The sequence below is a fragment of the Electrona antarctica genome, assembly GCF_951216825.1.
Source record: "Electrona antarctica genome assembly, chromosome: 12".
In the NCBI taxonomy this organism is placed as follows: Eukaryota; Metazoa; Chordata; class Actinopteri; order Myctophiformes; family Myctophidae; genus Electrona; species Electrona antarctica.
The window spans coordinates 32,673,225-32,694,584 of NC_136793.1; the positions used below are offsets into that span (position 1 = coordinate 32,673,225).

Genomic DNA, 21,360 nt, shown 5'->3' on the forward strand with positions numbered 1-21,360 from the left:
GCCTCCCAGTGAGTTACTGATCCATCCTGAAGAGAGATTGTTATCCTGTTATCCATCCTCCATGAAGTGTTCAAGAGGTTCATCGACGAGGCAGTGGTTTGTAAACACATACAGCCATTGTGATCATCACCACCAGCAGGATAGAAAGGACCGTCGCCATTGCAACTGTAACAAAATATGCATCCTACAATCAAGCATTGAATTTGATATTGGAAAAAAGACAGGCAAAAAAACATACAAATGTATAATAACACAATTTTCATTATAATTTAACTATGAACAATAATTAGTTTAATAATGCTCTGCGTCTCAGAAGAGCGAAAAGCGCACTTTTGCATTTAGCGTACGTGACATATAGGCCGGTATGGTAGCCTACTCATGCGAACTCTTACCTAAATTTTGATTCTGGAGTACCACATAAGGCCTCTCGTTCAGTTTAGAGTCCTCCAACTGTCCGCTTACTAACATTGCAAAACAAACAATTATAGTTGAACTTGGAATGATATGATGCAGCTGCAGCATCACGAAGGTGATTGTAGTGCGTGTGATGATGATGTAGTTGGAGAATGAATGAAGTGCAGTAGCGTCGCGAGCACAGTCTGCACAGTGCACACCCAATCTTCCGCCGCGTGATATCTGGGTCCTAAAGCCGTCTTTTTAATCGGATATGGAATGCCGCATGGGCACCATTATCATGGGCAGTTTTTGGCACCTAAATGTCTAAATGTAAAATGGCTATTGTAATGAGCCGATGTCCACACAGCTGTGATGATAGCATACATTCTGTCTGTCTGTCAACTACTACCACTCGCTTGCCGGCTTCCTAGTGACGTCGTCATTTCTCTCAAAGCTTTACACTGTAAATCCCTTCCTTTGAATGAAAAAATGAAACAAAACAAAACCACTTCTTTTGGCTGACCTTCAATGTCTGTCTAGGGCTCTAGGTTATATTTCTGAACATTCAAATAACCATTACTGTTGCATTTTCAAATAACTGTTTTGCACAAATACAGATTTATCTCTTTTTGAGTGGTGCAACCACTCCAAGGAACAGCATGCCCGCCCTAACCTATGTGACTATCTTTAGAGTACCAGTAGGGGCAAAAGTGGCGCTGTTGTGCCAGAAACAGAGAGAGAGTGTTGCACTGTTGCCTGCTAATTACAGAGAGAGAGACAGACAGAGAGAGAGAGGAAGGGGGAGAGGGGAGAGGGGAGTTGCACCATTCAGTTCACACAGGTGTGATCTTTTTTTACACTGTGGTTCAATGCGTTTTAAACAGTCTCTGTGGCGTTTGTCTTTCAGGTCTTTGAGGGTATCTCCTCATGGCTTGGGGCACACGTCCTGGTACAACAGGGCGCTGTGGATCAACCTGTGGGTTGTCATCATCTTCACTTTCATCGCTGGGTGGTGTCAGTGGGATTTCAGGTTGGTGTTTCAGGAGTTTGAAGAATGACTGGTTTTGTGTGACAACATGGCCATGTCTCTAGACTGTGATCATGGTGCCTTTTACCGCTATGACTTTGTAGGGCTTGGGGTCAAACGGTGTCACAAGTTTTCCTGTCTTCTGCTGACGTACGCATAAGCACCACATATCCTTCCCTCAGTGTGTGTTGTGAATGTGATGCATTCCTCCTTTTCTCAGCATATGCCTTCATCTTTTCCGCCTGTGGAACGAAGCATATCTCCTCCTGAGGCAACGGGGCAGTGGGGAGTCTGATTGACATGGGGCGGCCGTAGAGCAGGTCAGCTGGGGGCCGACTGGTTGTGAGGTGAGGAGTAGCTCATAGTTCCTCAAGAACTCCGCCGTTGCCGTGTTGACTGCTTTGGTCAGGGTGCGCATGAACCTTTCAACTTCAGCATTTCCTTGTAGCCAGTAGGGAGTAATCTTCCTGTGATGGAAGCCAAGATATTGTGCAAAGTCTGCAAACTCCTTACTGGAGAACGGAGGGCCATTGTCAGATTTCACCTGTCCAAAATGTGTGTGTGTGTGTGTGTGTGTGTGTGTGTGTGTGTGTGTGTGTGTGTGTGTGTGTGTGTGTGTGTGTGTCTGTGTGTGTTTGTGTGTGTGTGTGTGTGTGTGTGTGTGTGTGTGCGCGCGTGCGTGCGTGCGTGCGTGCGTGCGTGCGTGCGTGCGTGCGTGCGTGCGTGCATGTGTAGGTTATATGAATGGATGAATGAATATTTTATTTTCATGCCTTGTTTGACAAATGTCAATCTGGCTTTCGAACATCTCACTCCACTGACACATGCCTCCTCTATTTGAGTGATCAGACAGGTGCCTGCCCATTCATGCCCAATCTTGGTGCCCCAGTCTTTTTCCCCCACAAACTGATACATGACTCACATATAAGACAAACTGTAGTGTCCAAAGTCCTATACTAAAGGCACTACGTGGTATATTGACGGCAAGGAGGTGTTCTGAGGTGTGCTTGATAAACTGAAGTCCAAACTGTTCGGTGAATTCATAAATAAACAATATTTATTTCACAGCCGATCTGTCACCTCAGCATTCAATAAATACTTCCCGAATACAGACCACAGCTCCTGTTGCACAGTTGAAATACGGTGTGCCTCTGCCTATCAGCAACACCTGCTGTTGATTAGGGACCCATTAAATACCGTGGCAACTTGGCCTTGACCATGCCTTGCACTGTGACGTGACATAAATAATTACCTCTAAAATCAGTAGACATCATATGGCTCTTACAATAACATTTATCCATATCACAAACAATATTGGTGCCCACCTACTGGCATCCTATACCTATCCTAAACCTATTAATGCATCGTGCATAGTGCATCGTTTAGATTTAGGTCAAAAAGATGATAAAAAATGTAAAAACCCTGAAAATTCTGCCCACACGTGCGATATGGGGGCCCCCAAACACTTAGAGGCCCAGGGACCCTTGTTGGGGTTAATCCGCCCCTGATTAGGCTATGCTTACGCTGTTAATGAAACATTGGTTTAAGAAGGCAGATTTGTAAAACCTACAGAAATTGTCAGGCTAGTTGTAGGTATAGGCCCACAAAAGACCAACAATCTACAGAAATTGTCAGGTTACTTGTAGGTATAGGCCCACAAAGGACCAACAATCTATCTTCTTAAGGTAAAAGTATGACCGGCATATCATATGGGTGTGGGCCCCTGTGGGGTCCCATTTTTCATAACTGAAATGTCAGAGAGCAATGAAGTATAAAGGTCAAACTGCTTGGGGTTATATCCTTACATCATTATGTTCATGACTGATGTGTATGGCCTTTACCTTCACTTTCCAGCCTACTATCTCGCCATCCATGCTCTTCATCATTACAAGCATGAACCAGAACCACAAGCATAATGTTGGGAGTCATATCGAAATGTTGAAAATGCAACTACAAAAAACCTGTTGCTATGATTGTTTATTGACATCAAAAGAGATCATTTTCAGCTTCTGCAATAATCAGAGGAACCATAATGCCATTAATTGGCATGACATCACATGCTGGGGGGCATGATTTGACCACAGAAGTGCATAAACTCAGAGTCTACAAATATATCCAAATGGACAGGTCCATGGCATCTTTTACTGTGTGGACTAAAGAGCACGTCTTGATGCATCATAATCAGTTTAAGGACCCGCTGTAATTAAATGTTGATATTTGTTTTTATTTCTATGTGCAATCATGAACATGAACAGTTGTTTCCAGCCATCATTGGGCTTACAAGCATCCATGATGACGATTTGCATGTAAGCTATGTACTGATACTGTATGACATAACATGATAATTGAAACTGTTAATGCAGCATTTTCTCCCTCCTTGTTAAGTGCTATTTGATCAGTATTTGACACCAACTGTACTACTACTACTACTACTACTACTACTACTACTACTACAGTACATACATTTATTACATTATGTGCATTCTGGTAAATCTGGTAAAAGGCATACATATCTATGCAGCCACTGTGTTCCCTCCCTATTGCACAGTAATCACTGCAAAGCTGTTCATCTCAGATGGAAGAGCTAGAGGCCATCCAATCAGCAGTGCTCCTTTCATGTGTCTCTCTCTTCTGCTGGTCTGTTGTGCAGACACCTCTCTTGCGGTAGTGGCTCACACAAAGGGGCTTTGATCAATGCTTCCCTCAACCAGTACCCAAATGAGGAATCGTGTGTTCCACTTTCCATTCTTCTATCTCTCATACCAGTGATCTTTCAAGCATTCAGGCCCTGACAACCAGGACAGTGTGAATAACTATGGGCTTTGGGGGGAGCTAGTGGAAATGGTTTTGTTTGTGCCATAGTTTGTCCATGTGTCTGTTTTAGGTTGTGAGGGGAATGAGTGTGCGTCTGTGTAGGGGGCGGGGGATTATCTGTTAAATAAAACATTCAGCAGCATTTGAAGGTAGAAGCTGCTCTATTGCCTTGTTGATTAATTCAGGATATTGCAAATCAGCCTGTTAATTAGAATATCTTGCTGCTGAGATGAAATGGCATGAGGGAATGAGAACAAGTTTAAAATAGATACAGTATACTGTATGTAAATCACCTTCTAAATAAATGACCTAAAAACTACAAAAACAACACTTTTTTGTTTTTTTGTTTTCGTCTATTTAAGTGAAATGGTTTTATGAATAAGGATACATTGGGCTTACATAATACCCATTCTATTAAATTAAATGCAGCACATACATGGTGGATTGAAACACACTATAATAGTTCATTTCAGAGCTTGTGACAGGCAATATTTTGTCACATCCTACCTGATTGAAAATGAGTAGCTGCTAAAAACCACAACAGTCATTAATCTCTATGATAGTTTATACTGTAGATGAATTTACATTTCTGACTTAGACACAAAGTATAATGTCTCAATCAATGTTTGAACAGTCATTTCTTTCATCAGAAAATACATGTTTTTTTTGTTTCTTTGTGTGGAGAGGCACAATATAAAACAACATTTACAATTCTTGCACATAGAATAATTAGGCACATTTAAGGCAAAAAACTAGTAAAGTAAACTGAACACTTCAGACAAAGACCCAAGATTCAAATTTAAAATATACAGTTGTATAAACAAATGAATTGCAATGAGAATGCTACACATCATCGGTGGAAAGTCTGGTGATGCGAGGTTACACATCATCTAGTACACAACCTCTAGTTTCTATAGCTTTCAATACACAGAGCACTCAGACATTACAGTCTTTGGATAAGGAGTTGAATACATCACCTACTGTACACAGTATATGAAAACTTGTATTGGTATTATGCATTTATATTGTTCTTTGTCCGAAGGCCTCAGTCATATCCGTAACAGATAGCTGTGGGGGTGGCACATTACATTTTATGGGAGTAGGCTATTGAGCAGCTGTTATAAACTTCCATACAAATACTAGATCAGAAGTAAAAATACAGCATTGAAAAAGTAGTTTGTAGTCTAACATTGTTTTTGGTTTGACCACATACACTTGTTATTATATAAATAGGTCCTCTCCAACAAGAATCTGTGTAAACGTAGACATGGGTCATTTATAAACCACACACAATATCTGCTTAGAAGTTTGTCACACAAATACATTGGTATCCATAACAGCTGACATATTGTGCACTATTTTGTACAGTACATAAACATTATTCAGCTTATGTACAATAAACAGTCGATAAAACCCACTAAGAACCTGTCACATGAAATCACATACAATTCTTACATCTTACAGCCGTGTGTGTTTATGTGGTGTGTGTGTGTGTGTGTGTGTGTGTGTGTGTGTGTGTGTGTGTGTGTGTGTGTGTGTGTGTGTGTGTGTGTGTGTGTGTGTGTGTGTGTGTATGTGTTTGTTTGTCCTCATGTTATTTATGTTCATTTAGCACAGTAAAGACAGAAAGGAAATTTTGGAGAGAAACATCCCAGGACCTGAATGGAAACAAGACCGCAAGGACTTTTTTCTGTGATATCCTTTTGGACTAAGTGTTTGACAGTACTCTCTGTACTGTTTACATTTCTGCCAATAAAGTATTAAATCATTCAGCAGAGCAAGAGCTAATACATGAACTCCTGCACTTGCTAGAATATGGCATGCATACACAGTAAAATCAGACTTAATTTAATTCGGAGGTACAAATTAAGACTGAGGATTTTACTGCATAACAGCATGATCCACCAGGATATTACCATGTAACAGATGTTTTAGTTTTTCCATGTTACATGTCACACTCGAGGTAGCCTTATTAATCAAAATGAATAGCTAACATAGCCCAACAGAACACCTATTAGTACAGTAGGTTTGGTGGATCCTCTGTAAACTCTATTGTCCCTTCATGTAGTTTTATTACATAATTGAACACTGGTGTTCACACATTTGTATTTCTGTCTAGTTTAAGTTCTAAGTATGTAAATGACATCATTGCCAGTTGGTGGTGATGTTGGGTATCAGTATCTATCTTCATGCCTCTGTTGGAAATAGCAGAATATGTAAACTGAACAAATACATTGCTACCAAAAATATTAAATATGGTGTTCAGATTTGGTCACAGGCAATCTACAAAATACATGGTTGGTCCGATCAAGATTTACAAGCAGGAGACAAGTGTGTTCCCTGTTTTATAGGCCAACCTCTCTGTGTTCTTATGGTACTGGAGTCATGTTGAGGGCGTCTGTGTGGATGTCTGGCACAGTCCTCTCAGGTCTCAGACACACTGCCAGACGCTGTGAGCAACAATCGGGACAGAAAGGGTCTCAAATTAGAACAGCAAAAAAAAAAAAAAATAGCAGATAGAAGCTCACAGCACAACACGGAATGCTTAGTAGGTAGATCTCCTATTCATGATACGACAAGGTAGGGCTTAAACCCTCTATACTTTGTGAAGTAGTACTGACTGAGATGACAGGGGTTGGCTCTGTACTTGGTCTGCTTTTTTCCCCCTCTACACCAAATCGCTCTGTCGAAAATAGATGTTCTACAACAAGCTTACACAAACTTGTCGATTGGCTATTTTCTGCAAATGTTTCCTCCAGAATATGGATGCTGAGGTTCAAGTGGTTAAGGGGTGTGCTGTCACATTGCTAAATCTCATATAATTATATTACTTTGTGGAAAATGTACTTCATGAATAAACTGTATGAGATCTACTGACCTGTTTAAGTGATCCAGGGGTCCACAGTAGTTTGTATACCATATAGATTGGGATCCACATGAAGGATGAGAACCCAATGAGGTAGCCCACTGAGATGCTCCATTCAGGGTACTTGTAGTCAAACAACGTAAGGGGTGGTGCTTTCAGCAGGGAACTCACTATGATATACTAAAAAGAAAAAAATAGGTAAGAATTGTGGAACCAATCCTGAAGAGATATATTTAGAAATCTCTCTCTGTCAATTATTGTCCTTGGGATTTTGTGATAACCATTAAGCACACATTATTATTGCATAAACTGTATACAGAATTGCTCCCCGGGGTCTATCCATGGCCCCCTAATTTATTTCCCTAGTCTACACCAACATCTCTACACTGAAAATGGCAGATCTACAAGCTCAAAGTGCATTGCAAGATCTGCTATTTTCTGCGAATATTTAGAAGCTATTTCATCATTTGAGTTCCAGGGCACTGAGGAGGGCAAGGAGAATCATGGCCGACCCCTCCCACCCTGGCCACGGCCTCCTCACCCTGGTTGAATCATGGCCGACCCCTCCCACCCTGGCCACGGCCTCCTCACCCTGGTTGCGGCTGCTGAAGGGTGAAGACCTGGTTACCACACTGCTCAGGGCAGCGCACCCCCCGCGCCTCCGCCTCCCAGTTCTTCTGCCCCTTTTTCCATAGGGTTGTCACGTTTTCCTTTTACTTTATACCTGATGTAACCAAGTCTTTTTCTGCTTTTATCCTCATAGCAGATTTGTATTGACCTATTTACAAATGTCAATCAAGCTTGTTTGTTAAATGTAGGCTATATAATAATGTACAATCCTATGCGGTAGGCTATATTAATGTCTGTAGTTATATGTACCTAGCCTACTTTATCCGCGGGATTCAGCGTTTTAGCCAAAGCGATAATTTAAGCATAATAACAATATAATTTGAAAATGTATAGATCTCTCTTCAACAAATGGGAGCCAGCGGCAGGCTTTTTCCAATTGCAGTCCTTTACATAATTCTGTGTTTTAGGCAAAGTGATGCAGGCCTAATTATTATATTATGTTCATTCCATACCAAAACTGTGTCGCGTGCGCACAAGTGTGTGTGTGATTCTGATCTGTCATCTACACACACGCAGAACTGGGAGGCGGAGGCGCGAGTGGTGCGCTTTCCCGGAGCAGTGTGGTAACCAGGTCTTCGCCGCTGAAGGCTACGAAAGCCTGCCATAGAGCATAGACAACGTTTTTTCTCCTCAGCTGCTCAATGACTCTAGATTCCTTCCCTCCCCACCCCCCAGTGACAGTGACACCGGCACTTTTGACACCGGCAAATGAATGATGCACTATATACTATAACTGCACTTTATATTTATGTTTTTCCCTGCACAGTGTTGTCTTGTGTCTTGGTTTTTATGTGAAAAAAGAATTGAACGCACGCACGTTAATGTCAAGACAAATTCCTGTGTGTATACACAATGGCAACTAAAGGTATCTGAATCTGAATTTTGTTAAACAATGACTGGTCATTTTCATAGGATTTCTAAGCCCTAGTATTTATTTTCCTAATTAATTTTCCAGATGATTTCCATCAAAATTATTTATAGTCAAGGGGATTTATAATATCCTTTCTAATGTTTTTACGGCCTGTCTGTGTGTCCAAGGCTAATCTCACAATCTGATGGACAGATCAGCACCAAATTTCTTGCACCCGAAGTAGGCAGAAGTACCTCCCTAGTACCTCCCTAGTACCTCCCTACATCATATAGAAGAGTGTCGCACAAACATAGTGAAAATATCAGATCTACAATCTCTACGGCTATTTTCACTATTTTAAAATGTTTTTAAAATAATAATAATTCCCTTTTCATTTTAATTTAATCCTTTCTGAACCATGCATCGAGTAAGAGACTGTTCTTTGTGACAAGTGCTCTCATTCCTTTTGAAGTTACAGATTCACCCTTAAATGCATGTTCGTGGTGTGCCCGGTGGCCTAGTGGTCCAGGCGCATGCCACATATAGGCTCTGGCCTGACAGCGCGTTGCGTGTTCGAGTCCCGTTCATGACGACCATTGCTGCGTGTCTCTCCCCTTCTCTCTCCCCCTTCCTGTCAATCTTCACTTGAAACTATCAATAAAAAGGCAGAAAAGCCAAAAACAAGCTATTTTCCAGTGTGAGCTCTTACCGCTAGAAACGCTGGACTGATGGCCACCCAGCACACCTTCCAGAACAAACCTGGAGCACTGCCCAACATTGCCTGGATGTCATTACTGAACCGGTTGATGCCTGCAAAGGATTTCACAGTAAGACATTACAAATACATTATCACATATACTACGACTATATCTATATATTGAAATGCAGTTTTCTTCACTCAAAGCATAGACTTTTTGTTACGCCGTGGCTCTGTGGGAGGCAAGCCGTCTAGAAGTGTGTGTGTGCGTCAGTCATATATATATATATATATATTCACGTTTTCGGGCCGGGTAGGGCATAAAATGTGTGCTAATTTCCATTACTGTGGTCACTTGATATGTCTCCAGCTTGACTCTGTTTATTAAGCCCATATATGAGCTTAATATTGATGACATCAGGGATCTCCATATATCCCTGGCATAACAGGGATTGTAGGCGTGACGTCACAAGGCGTAATGGACTGGCAACCATATATGGAGTCGTGACCGACCAAACGACTGACTGGTTTTGCAAGTTTTCAAAGTAATCTGTGATCGCAGTTATATAAAGGAAGTCAACCAGTAAGACGCCTAAGGGCGAAGTCACGTGACTGCTGGGCGAGAAGACTGCTGGGCGAGCGCTGGCGCTTTGGCATGGGGGGTCAGATCAACATGGAATGAATTCTGTACTGGCCATATAAGGAGCATGTCTTGAGTGTACAGGGTTTGATGAGGTCAGATCAACATATGGAATGTCAGAACAAGTCAGCTCCATACAGTATATGGAGATCTAAGGGTGATAACGGGGACATTCTCTTGAGTGTACACCGTTTGATGAGGGCCCAGGTAGGGCCGGGCCTTAATTTTCGGGCCTGTTGAGAACACTAGTTTTCGCCGACTGCCGGGCGCGGCTGCACTAATAACTTTGAGGCAGGCGGCAGGCCTGTCTAGAGTTTGAAATTTGAATTTGAATTTGAATTGAATTTGAATTGACGGTATAAGTCAAAAGGGAGACATCGAGTTGGGTTGGCGATGTGCGACTACTGGCCAATCACAGCGGGTCTTTACTACAAGCAGCAGTCAGTCTGTTGCTCCGTGTTCAAAGTGAAAGTATAAAGAGCCCTTTTCTGTATCGCATCGAACAAGGGAAAGCTACAACACAGCGGACGCACTTGGATTATCTCTGTCTCTTATTCACGGCCAAACACATGCTGCCTTTGTTCAAAATGAACGGTTTGTGTGTGTGTCTCACTCGGACACAGAGTATTCACTGCGACACACACACGTGGCTAGATGAGCGCGAGGTTCTAGTATGTCATAAATGACTGATGTCATAGAGTGGCCACATGATGTCCAAGATCCACATTGGAGCCTCTGCGTTATTAGAACCTTGTCTTGTTTTCCCTGTGGTCAACAACTCAAAGTCACACTGTACAATAAATAAAACACTATTTAATTCCTTACTTACCATAGAACCAGGAAACTGCAATGACTTCAAGGAAACCGACTGCAATGATGGAAGAACCTACGCCAAATTCCTCCAGCAGCTTCACCACAAAGGCTCCACCCTGGCATTATTGTACAGTATAACAAGATAATGAAACAACTACAAGCAATACATTCTAATTAATTCAGAAATAACTGGTTCTGTAGCACTGGGTCTCGTAGAGCTGGGCTTTTGGTAATATTTTTCCCTCCTATATACAGCTTTTGTCCCCACACGTCTCAATATTTGCCATTGACAATGAAAGGACAAATTAGGTCAAATGTCCGCTAATCTTGTCCCCACACGTCTCATATTTGCCATTGACAATGAAAGGAGAAATTAGGTCAAATATGTAGTAAATTTAACCAACCAATCACATAAATTCAGTTGTTCATGACATGATGCATGATGATAAGAGCGCCCCTCACTTCACACGGGTGTGATTTTTATATTTTCTTGCGCAAGCAGAGTGCTGTGGTCGGCTGGACCGAAAGTGGTATGTATGTATTGTATGCATGGTTATAAAAACACTCCTTGGGCTAAAAACGGCCATAGCCACTTTACATTTGTGATGACGGTTAAGGCCGTTTTTAGCCCAAGGAAAACTAATGCTTGGAATGGATTCAGCATCATGACAACCCCCTAGTTTGACATATGTCACATGCTACTTAAAGCATGATGACATTTTGATATATATATTTTTTTCCCTTATAGGTTGTTAATGGTATGGTCACATATTATGCCAATTATAAAAAATGCTCAACATATGCAAGTTAGCATCAGGCAGTTTCTAAATGCTGAGGACCCATACTCAACATTTCTAACATAAAACTTTGGTGTACTCAGTACTGAGTTCACATTCTGGCAAGTGAACTAGAAGGGGGTGTGTTATAAAAATTAATATCAAATATCTAAATGTTGAATCAAGCAACTTAAAAACTGTCTGGGGTGCACACAAAAGCCAGAGTAGATTAAAATGACCCCAGAAGTAATTTGGAGTGAAACACCCCTTTAATTTCATCAGCTCTAGTGTCTAATATCACTTCAGCCTCATCAAGACATCTTCAAGATGCTCTGTAGAAAATTGAAATACATTTTTGATTGTGCTTCTAACTGATATTGATTTATGATTTTAAAAAATTACTCTATTGGTTACTTACATTTGTGAGGGTACTTAGAGAGCCCAAAAAGCAGACAACTACCAAGCCCAGAACCAAGAGTTCTCGTCTGTGGGAGAAATAATCTGGGTATTCATCCAATACAGCAGTGATGATTGCCTCCAGCCCACCAAACTAAGATACACAGCAAAGACATGCACTGTAAGGCAAGGCAAGGCAACTTGATTTACATACACAAATGCAATTCAGAGACATAAGACATGAAAATGTATTTAAGGGCATAATAAGCCATCCAACCGAACTGCCTCAAAACTGTCGTGTTTCCCATTTGACAGTGCCCAGGGGGGACCGCATTGGCATATTTAATAGTTCAAATTTCTACCTAACACAAACAATTCACAATTGTCTTAATTTAGCATCAGAACAAAGTGTACAAGTCATTGTGGGAAAGAAAAGTATGGCATGTTTGTCTAAATAAAAATATCTTAAAAAAATGAACAAAGTGTATATATATATATATATATATATATATATATATATATATATACACACTTTGTTATATTATTATTATTATTATATTTTTTTTACAAAAATCTGGTGGAGAACATTCAAGTTTTCAGCATAGATTTGGAAGCAGTAAGAGTTGGCTCATGTCTCAGATCCTATGTACATGTATTCCAAATTCCCATTTCCATATCTATTGCATTCTGATTAAGACAACACATAATCATTGTCTTACAACAAGGCATGTGTTGCAATGTAATCGATATTTTAAGTATAAAATATGTCTTAAGTGGTTAATGGGTAACATTTAGTGTTAATTGTTCACAATTCCTACCGTGCTGTCAAGACCCAGGGTGATCATCATCACAAAAAAGATAATAGCAAAAAATGTTGAGCCCCACATGTGGGCAATGGCTTCTGGGTAAGTAATGAAAAGTAGACTTGGTCCTGCGAATATGAAAAAAAGTGTCACAGTGAATGTTTTAAGCCTCTAAATAGATAGCAGACCGCTAAAGTACCTTTGATCATCATATCACAGAACCAGTGGTGCCTTGTATATTTATCCTTATATTGCAATTGTATGCATATTTCTCTTTACATTTATACTTATTCTTTATATGTAGGCCTAACTGCAGTTCAGCAGAAGCTTAATTGCACTAAATAATTTCACCCATTCCTTTATACCTGGTGTAAACATAAAATGGTGCAATGTATGATGCGACAATGAAGTTGAGTTGAACTTCGTTCAAGAACAGTCTTGCTGGTGATCGAGTTCTGGCACAGTCGTGCAGTATAAATGAGGCTTTACTAAGTTGCACCACACTGTAAAATTCTCAGTGATGATTTAACTCTCAGATGAATTATCATAACATACAGCTGTACTTGCCTTTATCCCTGGCCACATCCTCTACCTCCACATTTCTCTTCTCTGCCATGTGGCCTAGCACAGTGAAGATTACAAATCCGGAGACAAAGCTGGTCAGGCAATTCACTAGACTGGTCACTATAGCATCGCTGTTGAGGAAGAAACGGGGGGAAACTGTGTTCAAGCCCATATTATTGTAATATATACAGTTATGGTGGAATGTGATGTGAAAGATCAAAAGAGATTTATTTTACTTGCATGAGCTACCATTACTAACATGAGCTTAACCACTTAAAACTGGCATGTCCTTCAGAGTGTCCCTCGAATGTCCAATATCTTTACAGACCCCCCTCTTTTCTGTTTCAGATGCAGTCGTAGCCTGAGACCGTCTGTGCCCCCCCCCCCCCCCCTATCTGATTGTAAGTCAAACTCACCAACATTGTAGCTGTACGAAAAGCCTTGAATTATCCTCCTTTTATCTGCAAAGTGTTTGTTTCATAGAAATCCACCGTACATATGTTATGAGCTATAAACTTCCTGTCAAGAAATTCCTTGCAGGTGATTTCTTTTTCTAAGTGTTGGAGTTTGGAAGTGCTGGTTGGATATCATTCAACAGCCCTGCGTACCACCTGTTTTTACACATAATGCAGGAGGGCAGCAGGACGTTGCTTTACTGATAACGAGCACTTCCAAACTCTGACACTTAGAAAAATAATCATCTGCAAGGAATGTCTTGACAGGAAGTAGCTCATAACATGTCTACTGTGGATTTTTATGAAACACAAACTTTGCAGATAGAAAAAGGATAATTCAAGCTTTTCGTACAGCTGCAATGTTGGTGAGTTTGACATTGTTTAATCCAATCAGACTTTAATTGGATGAATGGGCTGTCAATGGGAAATTGCACCTAGTTACTACCTTGCTGGCAAGATGGACGCTGTCTGCATATGGTCAACTAACTGCAATTCCACACATGGTATATTTACTGAAATGCTCATGTTGGCCAAACCAAATGTTCTTTAAAAATAAGAATTGGGGAACACAACTGCAATACGCACTGGTAATTTAGATTATGCCATGGCTAGGCACTACATACAGGGCCAGGCCAACAATGGCACCCCAGCATCACTATGGCCCTCATTTATCAACCGTGCGTACGCCAAAATATGGGTACATGCCGAAATTACATTTACCATTTCCGCAAAACCTTGAACTTGACCGTGCGCCAGGACAAAAATCACGTCTGGTCGGGAGCTGTCGTACGCTTTGTCCTCACCTGTTTTTCTGTCGTACACAAGCGGAGCAGCATTGTCTGAACTGCTGACATGCTGTCACAGGCATCTAAACATATGTTTTCACTCCTAAAATGTATAAAACTAATAATACACGTGAATTTTTTTGTATTTTGTAATGGCATGTCATATGAAATTGGTAGGATATTTCCACGTGTGCAAGCAATTAAAATCGCTCAATTAAAAACAATGTTGCAAGTTAGATGCTTAAGCCATTTAAACAGTGTTTTGCATGAGATGAGCGCATACCAGTAGCCCCCCGACCCCCTCCTGGAAGAGTTAACTTCCATGACATGGAAGGCATTTGCAGTGCTGCAGCTATAGTCAAAACGGGTAGGCTACTGCAATCTACAGCCATGTCTTTCTCGCGTTACGTCTCGTCCTTTTAATTAACCCGACGCGCTCGAATGCCAATAAATGTGACTGCCGAGCCAGCGCAAGTGGGGGCCGCATCCGCATCTATAGGTAGGCTAACCCAGCCAGCCTGAGTCCACCACCACTATATCCAAGTCTGGCACCTAACACCTCTTTTTTTTCTCACTGTCCGTGGTGGGGGGTGGACCGCGTTGCCTGTCCCATGCAGATCAGGCATTGAAATGCTAATCTGGGTGCTTGTTTTCACCTGCCAGGTATGCATGCATACAGTACTGTACTCTGCTTAGGCTACTTGATCACAATATGAAAACACCACCAGCAAGAACACCCTGGCTGGCAACAGCGATGCCAGCCTGCTGTTGAAACCTTCCGCCGTCCCAGCGACGCGTGATTAAGAATCCCACCAATGTTCTAGGGTAGACCCGCCTCACCATGTGTCTGATTGGCTCCCGGGAAGGCAGAGACAGACAGAACAGGAGCGGAGGAGGAGATGCATTTGCAAAACAGCATTTGTCACGGGCTGTGCGTGTCCAAACTCATTCCAATGACGTGAGCAATGTTATTTAATTAATGCTTCACAGAATCACAGGTTCAGGTTTTCGTTCACTAATCTTGTTGTATATTAAATGAATAAACACTTTAATAATTGTACAACTAACAACACACAGTGACAGTTGCTTGCAAGTTGCGTGTGCGTGCCTGCGTGCGTCTGTGTATGAGAGGGGGGGTGAGGCGGGCAGCAACGTTTTTATTTACTTTTTTCGTCATGTAACTATGGTTTCCAAGGTCGTACTGCAGTTGTTCATGTCACAAAAACGATCAGCTGTTTGCGATCACTTTATAAATGCAGACGCGACGTGGGTGTACTACGAAACCTACACTCGAATTTGGGGCAGAATTTACACTCAATTGATAAATGAGGGCCAGAGATTCTGGGGAATTGAAAAGATCACCACCACCTCCTCGCAAGGTGGTGACATTATGAAGAAAGTGCTATGCAGAGAGGCCTATTGGATACACACTCTAACCACTTTGGAACCCATGGGCCTGAATGAGGAGCTGAATCTCTCCTGGTTTCAATACATTTCCTCTACCAGCTCTCCACCACAAGTGCCACCACAAGACGGTCCCTCAGGCACCTCTGCTGCCGGCTTGTCGCCTACCCCCCACAGGGGCTCTAATATTGTCTCTGGCCACTCTAAATGTATTTGGCCCCTTAAGCAGGACCATTCATAACCTAGTTTGGCTTTCTGCTGTATACATGCTTTTAAAATATAAAAAAGGCTAAAAGATATCTCAAAAAATTATTAAGAAAATGTAAAATATGTACTTGAACTTGACCTTTTGTAATGTTGATATTTTCATTTATAGCCTAAACTGCAGGCCTTGCCCTCTCCTAACCCCTCCCCCTTTATGATACAACAACAGCAGTCAGTGTAAGCACACCTAAAATTCCATGCGCGGACAAAAGAAGCTGTCTGCCAGCGTCTCTTCCGGGTTTTTAGCAAGGAAGATTAGAGAAGGAAGTGACATGGTCACGTGACAGTGCTGCACCATGACACTTTCATGGGAGCCAAATCTCGCACCGGAAGTTACATGAATACAAAGTAGTGAATGGAGCAAGCTTGACCAGCTCATAACAAACATTATTTATGAACCATAATCACACATCACAGGTCCTCTCAAATTTTGGGTGGCTGGCTCCTCGGCTACATCGGTCATTGTTCTTGAATGCAATGCTTTGTTCTTACCGATAGCAGTTGTTTGTGAAAGGGTTGTAGCTCGAAAGGGCAAGAAGCACCCCAAATCCAGGTCCAAGTGAGAAGAAGATTTGAGCAGCAGCATCTACCCATACCTGCAGAAATAATATATATACAGTAATGTATATTCATTCATTCATCACCCTATCAAAAATCTCAAATTATTAATCAAAATACTTTAAGTTTACCTGCTTTTGTTTTGCCTCAGTAGGCTTAGCTACAACCAAACCAAAATGTAATTTGATCTATATTTTTATTATTTACTGTGACCTATATCTATAATAACATTTTGTAAGCTGAAAAGCGCTACGATAGCCTTAATCTAGTTGCAATACAGCTGTGTTCTGAGTCTGACAGATCTGAAGAGGAGCATGCATGCGGCAGAAAAAAAGAAGGGAGAACATTAGGTATTTGTGAGTGAAACAGAAAGGGAGGCCTTTGTTAATGGGGGGAGGGGGGGGGGGGGGAATCTAAACCAATTATGCATCTGATTATCCTGGTCTGTGGGTTATTTATGCATCTCATCTCATCTCATCCATATTCCCTGGCACCAAAGCACTTACACGTGCTCTGACAACAACTGCTCTGACTTCCAACGATGCTTTTCACTGGGCCAGTTCTCAAAGCACCAGACATATTAGACAGTTTTACCTTTCTCTTTTCTAAAATATGGTTATTTCACATCCTTTTGTAACTAAGAGTGAATATTTTTGTTACAACTCACACTGGTTTCAAGGAGCTTATCCCATTGAGGCTTGAGGTAGAACACCACACCTCTCCAGGCACCAGGCAGAGTGGCACCACGGATCAGCAGGATGAACAATACCACATAGGGCAAGGTAGCAGTCACCCACACTACCTGGCATGGAACAAACCCATGAACAGAGAGGATAGAGAGCACAGATAAAAAGTAAACACACAATGCATTTATCCACTGATTATTATTTAGGGAAAATGCATCCCCAATACCTTGCCTGAGGTTTTCACTCCCTTCCAGAGACTGAAGTATACTATGGTGAAGATGAGAAATAGGCAGAGCATTAGCTGCCAGCGAATGCCGCCAACATTACGTAACCCATCAGATTTGTGGATCTCAAGAACATTCCTCCTGTCAGGATGAAATGCATAAATCAGCTTTTTTTGTATCACATAATTGCACCCCAATCCTGTTTTCTCAAAATGTTAACTAGAAAATAATTGTAAATCTTTTTTCACTTACACTTACATGCACTTACGTACGTGTAAAATTCCTCTGCAGGAGACCTGGAGTAATTTGTCCAGATGACACTGGTATTGGCAAAATAATTGGTACAGTTGGCGGTGTTCCATGCATTGTCACAGCTGGCCCATGGCAACACCATGGAGAAAGAGGAGTAGAAGTAGAAGAGTGCCCAGGCGATGATGGTGTTGTAGTAGAAGGACACATATAGTGCGATGATACAAATGGCATACCCTATACCTGGAACAGGAATTCACATCTTTAAATAGAGCACAGCGTTGTGATGGCAGCAATCAAATGAATAGTAAAATAAATTATTTTTGTGCTGATTGTTTACATTTTACATTTTTCATTACATTTTTGAAGGGATAACATTTCAAAAATACACATTATTTCACTCGACATGGCCTATTCTGTTGTGCAGTTGGTTGTTGGTTTTAAAATCACACCCAGTAAACTGAAGAAAATATGGTTCAAGTAATGCAAACCATTTTCACAAGATGTGACTGGAATAGTTAACGTATATAATATAATACTGATTACATACATGATCAGCAGCTCACTAGTCTAATCTTTTTTTCCCCCTTCTTCTTTTTTTAACAAGCACAACATACCAGCAATGGCCTATAGCAGAAACCTTACCTTTGAAAAGTGGACAGATGTGTTTCCATATTGAAATGGCACCAGTCCTATGGTACTGGCCCAGTGCCAGCTCCATGTAAAAGAGTGGAACTCCACCAAAGATGGCCATCAAAATGTAAGGAATGAGAAAAGCTCCTGCAGAGATTACACAAAGGTAGATTTCATCATCATCATCATCAAGGTCAGTAGGCTATATAAGATTGTTCTTTTTGTCTTTCTTTTTTATGGTAGAAAAATTTGTTCTGTTGGCTGTTTTGAGAAAGACTTAATGTGTATTCTTTTTTTAGACTTTTGGATGTGTTGACTTTTTGAGTGTTGCAACCACTCCTATAGACAGCTATGTGTGTCCCTGGGTCCCTGGCTGGCGGTGTCTGTCCGAGCACAAAAATAGCGTGCGTTTGGTTTTCACAAACAAGTGTCACTGTTGCGCAGCACACACACACACACACACACACACACACACACACACACACACACACACACACACACACACATTAACTGTATATATGATGATTTGGGGTGTTACAGTACAGTACAGTACAGTACAGTACAGTACAGTACAGTACAGAGACCCCCTGGGGACCCCCACACGGTAACTCCCTGGGCCGGCCCCCTGGCCGCGTTCCTGGAGGTCTGGATGTTTGGGGACCCTCACGCGGTAACTCTGTCATTTCTCGACCGTTTCGGACGCCGGGCGGCTTGCCGGAACCGGGCCGGCACCCTGGCGGGGACCCCCACATGGAGTTGCACCACTCACTTCACACAGGTGTAATTTTTATTTATTAATAGGCCTACTTCCTTCTTTGTCTAGTCTTTTTGCTCAGGTTGCTCATGATGAAGTCAATACATTTAGCAACTCACCAGAAAGAAAGTATCCAAGGATCCAAAATATGAGCAGAAAATAAATTAAAACCTTCCACAATATCTGATTACAGTTCTTTCTTAGAGAACACAGGGTGCATGCATAAGGTGCAGGAGAGATGCAGTTCAATACCAAGGACAGCTCCTGTTTGTGCCTATACTCTCTCTTTACTATAAGACATATCTAGGCTACCTTTATGTAACACTATAGGCCTAGTGCACATAGCCCCAGCCTTTTTTGCCTTTTTAGCCTGGCTTATCTAGTGTTATTTCAACTTGCACTTTTACTGTTATTTCTTATTTTATTTTTATTTTATTTTATTATGTATCTATTTATTCATTATCATGATTTTATTTTAACTATTTTTTTTATTTTAGATGTTGTTTGTACCCTTCTCTTTATGTTCAGCACTTGAGTTGTATTTTATGTAGGCCAATGAGTGCTTGAAATAAAGTTTGATTTGATGCAAAACAGCATCTTATCTGATCAGTGTATTACAGCATGCCAAGTAGGCTGTAGCCTAATTGGAGAAGCATGGTAGTAGGCTAATAATTAAACGCTTACGGTATTTCAGAACAGTTTTACAAACGAGTAAAAAGGGGCACTATAGGCTATACCAGGTCCGAAATTTCAAAAACTCTTACCGCCTCCGTTTTGATAACATATGTATGGAAATCTCCAAACGTTCCCCAGGTCCACCGCAAAGCCAATGACAGATAAGAGAAAATCCATTTTTTTGCTCCATTTGTCCCTCGAGTCCGTTCGTGTGATGATTGGCACGGGAACAGCATTGTTGTTGTATCCGGGGTTTGGGGAGCCTTGGGCGCTTAAACTCCCTGCCAAGACCGTTGACTCTTGTCGGGGCTGCATGGTTGGTGGACTCGGCCTATCAAAAGTCAGTCCACCTCCTGCGTGAAGTTTGAAAAAAGTGGCGAGATTCAGAGGGAGAGCTGATTTTTCGTACAGTAATATCGATGACAGGTCCGAGTGGGAGGAGTTTGGGAGGAGGCTCTCTAAAGATGCACGGGGCATTTGGCTCACCTACCTGTCACAGACCTGTCAGTGTCACTATAGGTGGTTAAAGCCTGATTCACTGGGCATTTGGGTTACATAGCCTTCCTGTCAGCTTAAGAAAGATGTCAGTGTGTCCTTTTGCACTCAACCTGCACAGTACTGCAGAAAAGGTCTCTTAAAAGGGGGAAGTTAATTATAGATGGCACAACATTTTGAGATAATAAATGTTTTCTTGTAGAGACTGAGGTTATTATTCTAAACATAATCTAGCATGTTGCTGTTTAATTGCATGATTATGCTTATAGGCTATTGTAATGTGTCATTCTGTGGCAACACTGCAACAGGTGATAAATCCAGGTTGGTTTGTTTCCATAACAAATTAATCATTAAGTTGAAAAGATTCACACAGATATGCATTTACTGAAGTTAACTAACAAAACATATTCACATGATGAAAAACATTTAGTTTAATTTGAATAAATTATAGATAGTACAATTAACACAATTCCCGCTCTTTTACAAATATGTTTAAGAGTATTATTCTATGGATCAAATGTGTACATTCAAAATTTCAAAAGTGTAAAAAAGTAAAAAAAATAACAGAGTTAGATATGGATGATGCTATTAATCATCATATTACATGTTATGGCCAATGTGGAATAAATTGCACTTGAGTGTTTGCACAAATGTTCTCTCATTGGATAGACCTGCAAGTTTCTCAAATCAGTGAAAGTTTGATGCTATAAATAACATCTTTCCTGGTCCTGGGTTAATGTAGTTTGGTGAAGACAGCAGAGAATAGCCTCTCTGTGGCATAACATCACTCGTTAGGAAAACCTAATAAAATGACTTTGTAATCAAATCCACCGCTTTTAGCACTGACTGGTTGAAAAGACTGCTAACCAGATATACAGAGAGGAGTAATCACAAAGGTCATTGAGT

The 21,360-nt window shown here is 41.2% G+C and overlaps 1 protein-coding gene across 1 annotated transcript; it reads right to left on the reverse strand.

Moving 5' to 3' along the window:
* Positions 1-6,497: 6,497 nt before the first annotated feature.
* Positions 6,498-20,274, reverse strand: slc6a4b (solute carrier family 6 member 4b; the record flags this gene model as incomplete). The annotated part of the gene is given in 13 exon segments (XM_079516955.1): positions 6,498-6,687; positions 7,116-7,283; positions 9,293-9,393; positions 10,750-10,849; positions 11,928-12,059; positions 12,724-12,834; positions 13,265-13,403; positions 16,673-16,776; positions 17,406-17,540; positions 17,651-17,789; positions 17,921-18,140; positions 18,543-18,677; positions 20,049-20,274. Coding segments are annotated over 13 exon segments (1,791 nt in total). The 3' UTR covers positions 6,498-6,606.
* Between the last annotated feature and the right edge of the window lie 1,086 nt (positions 20,275-21,360).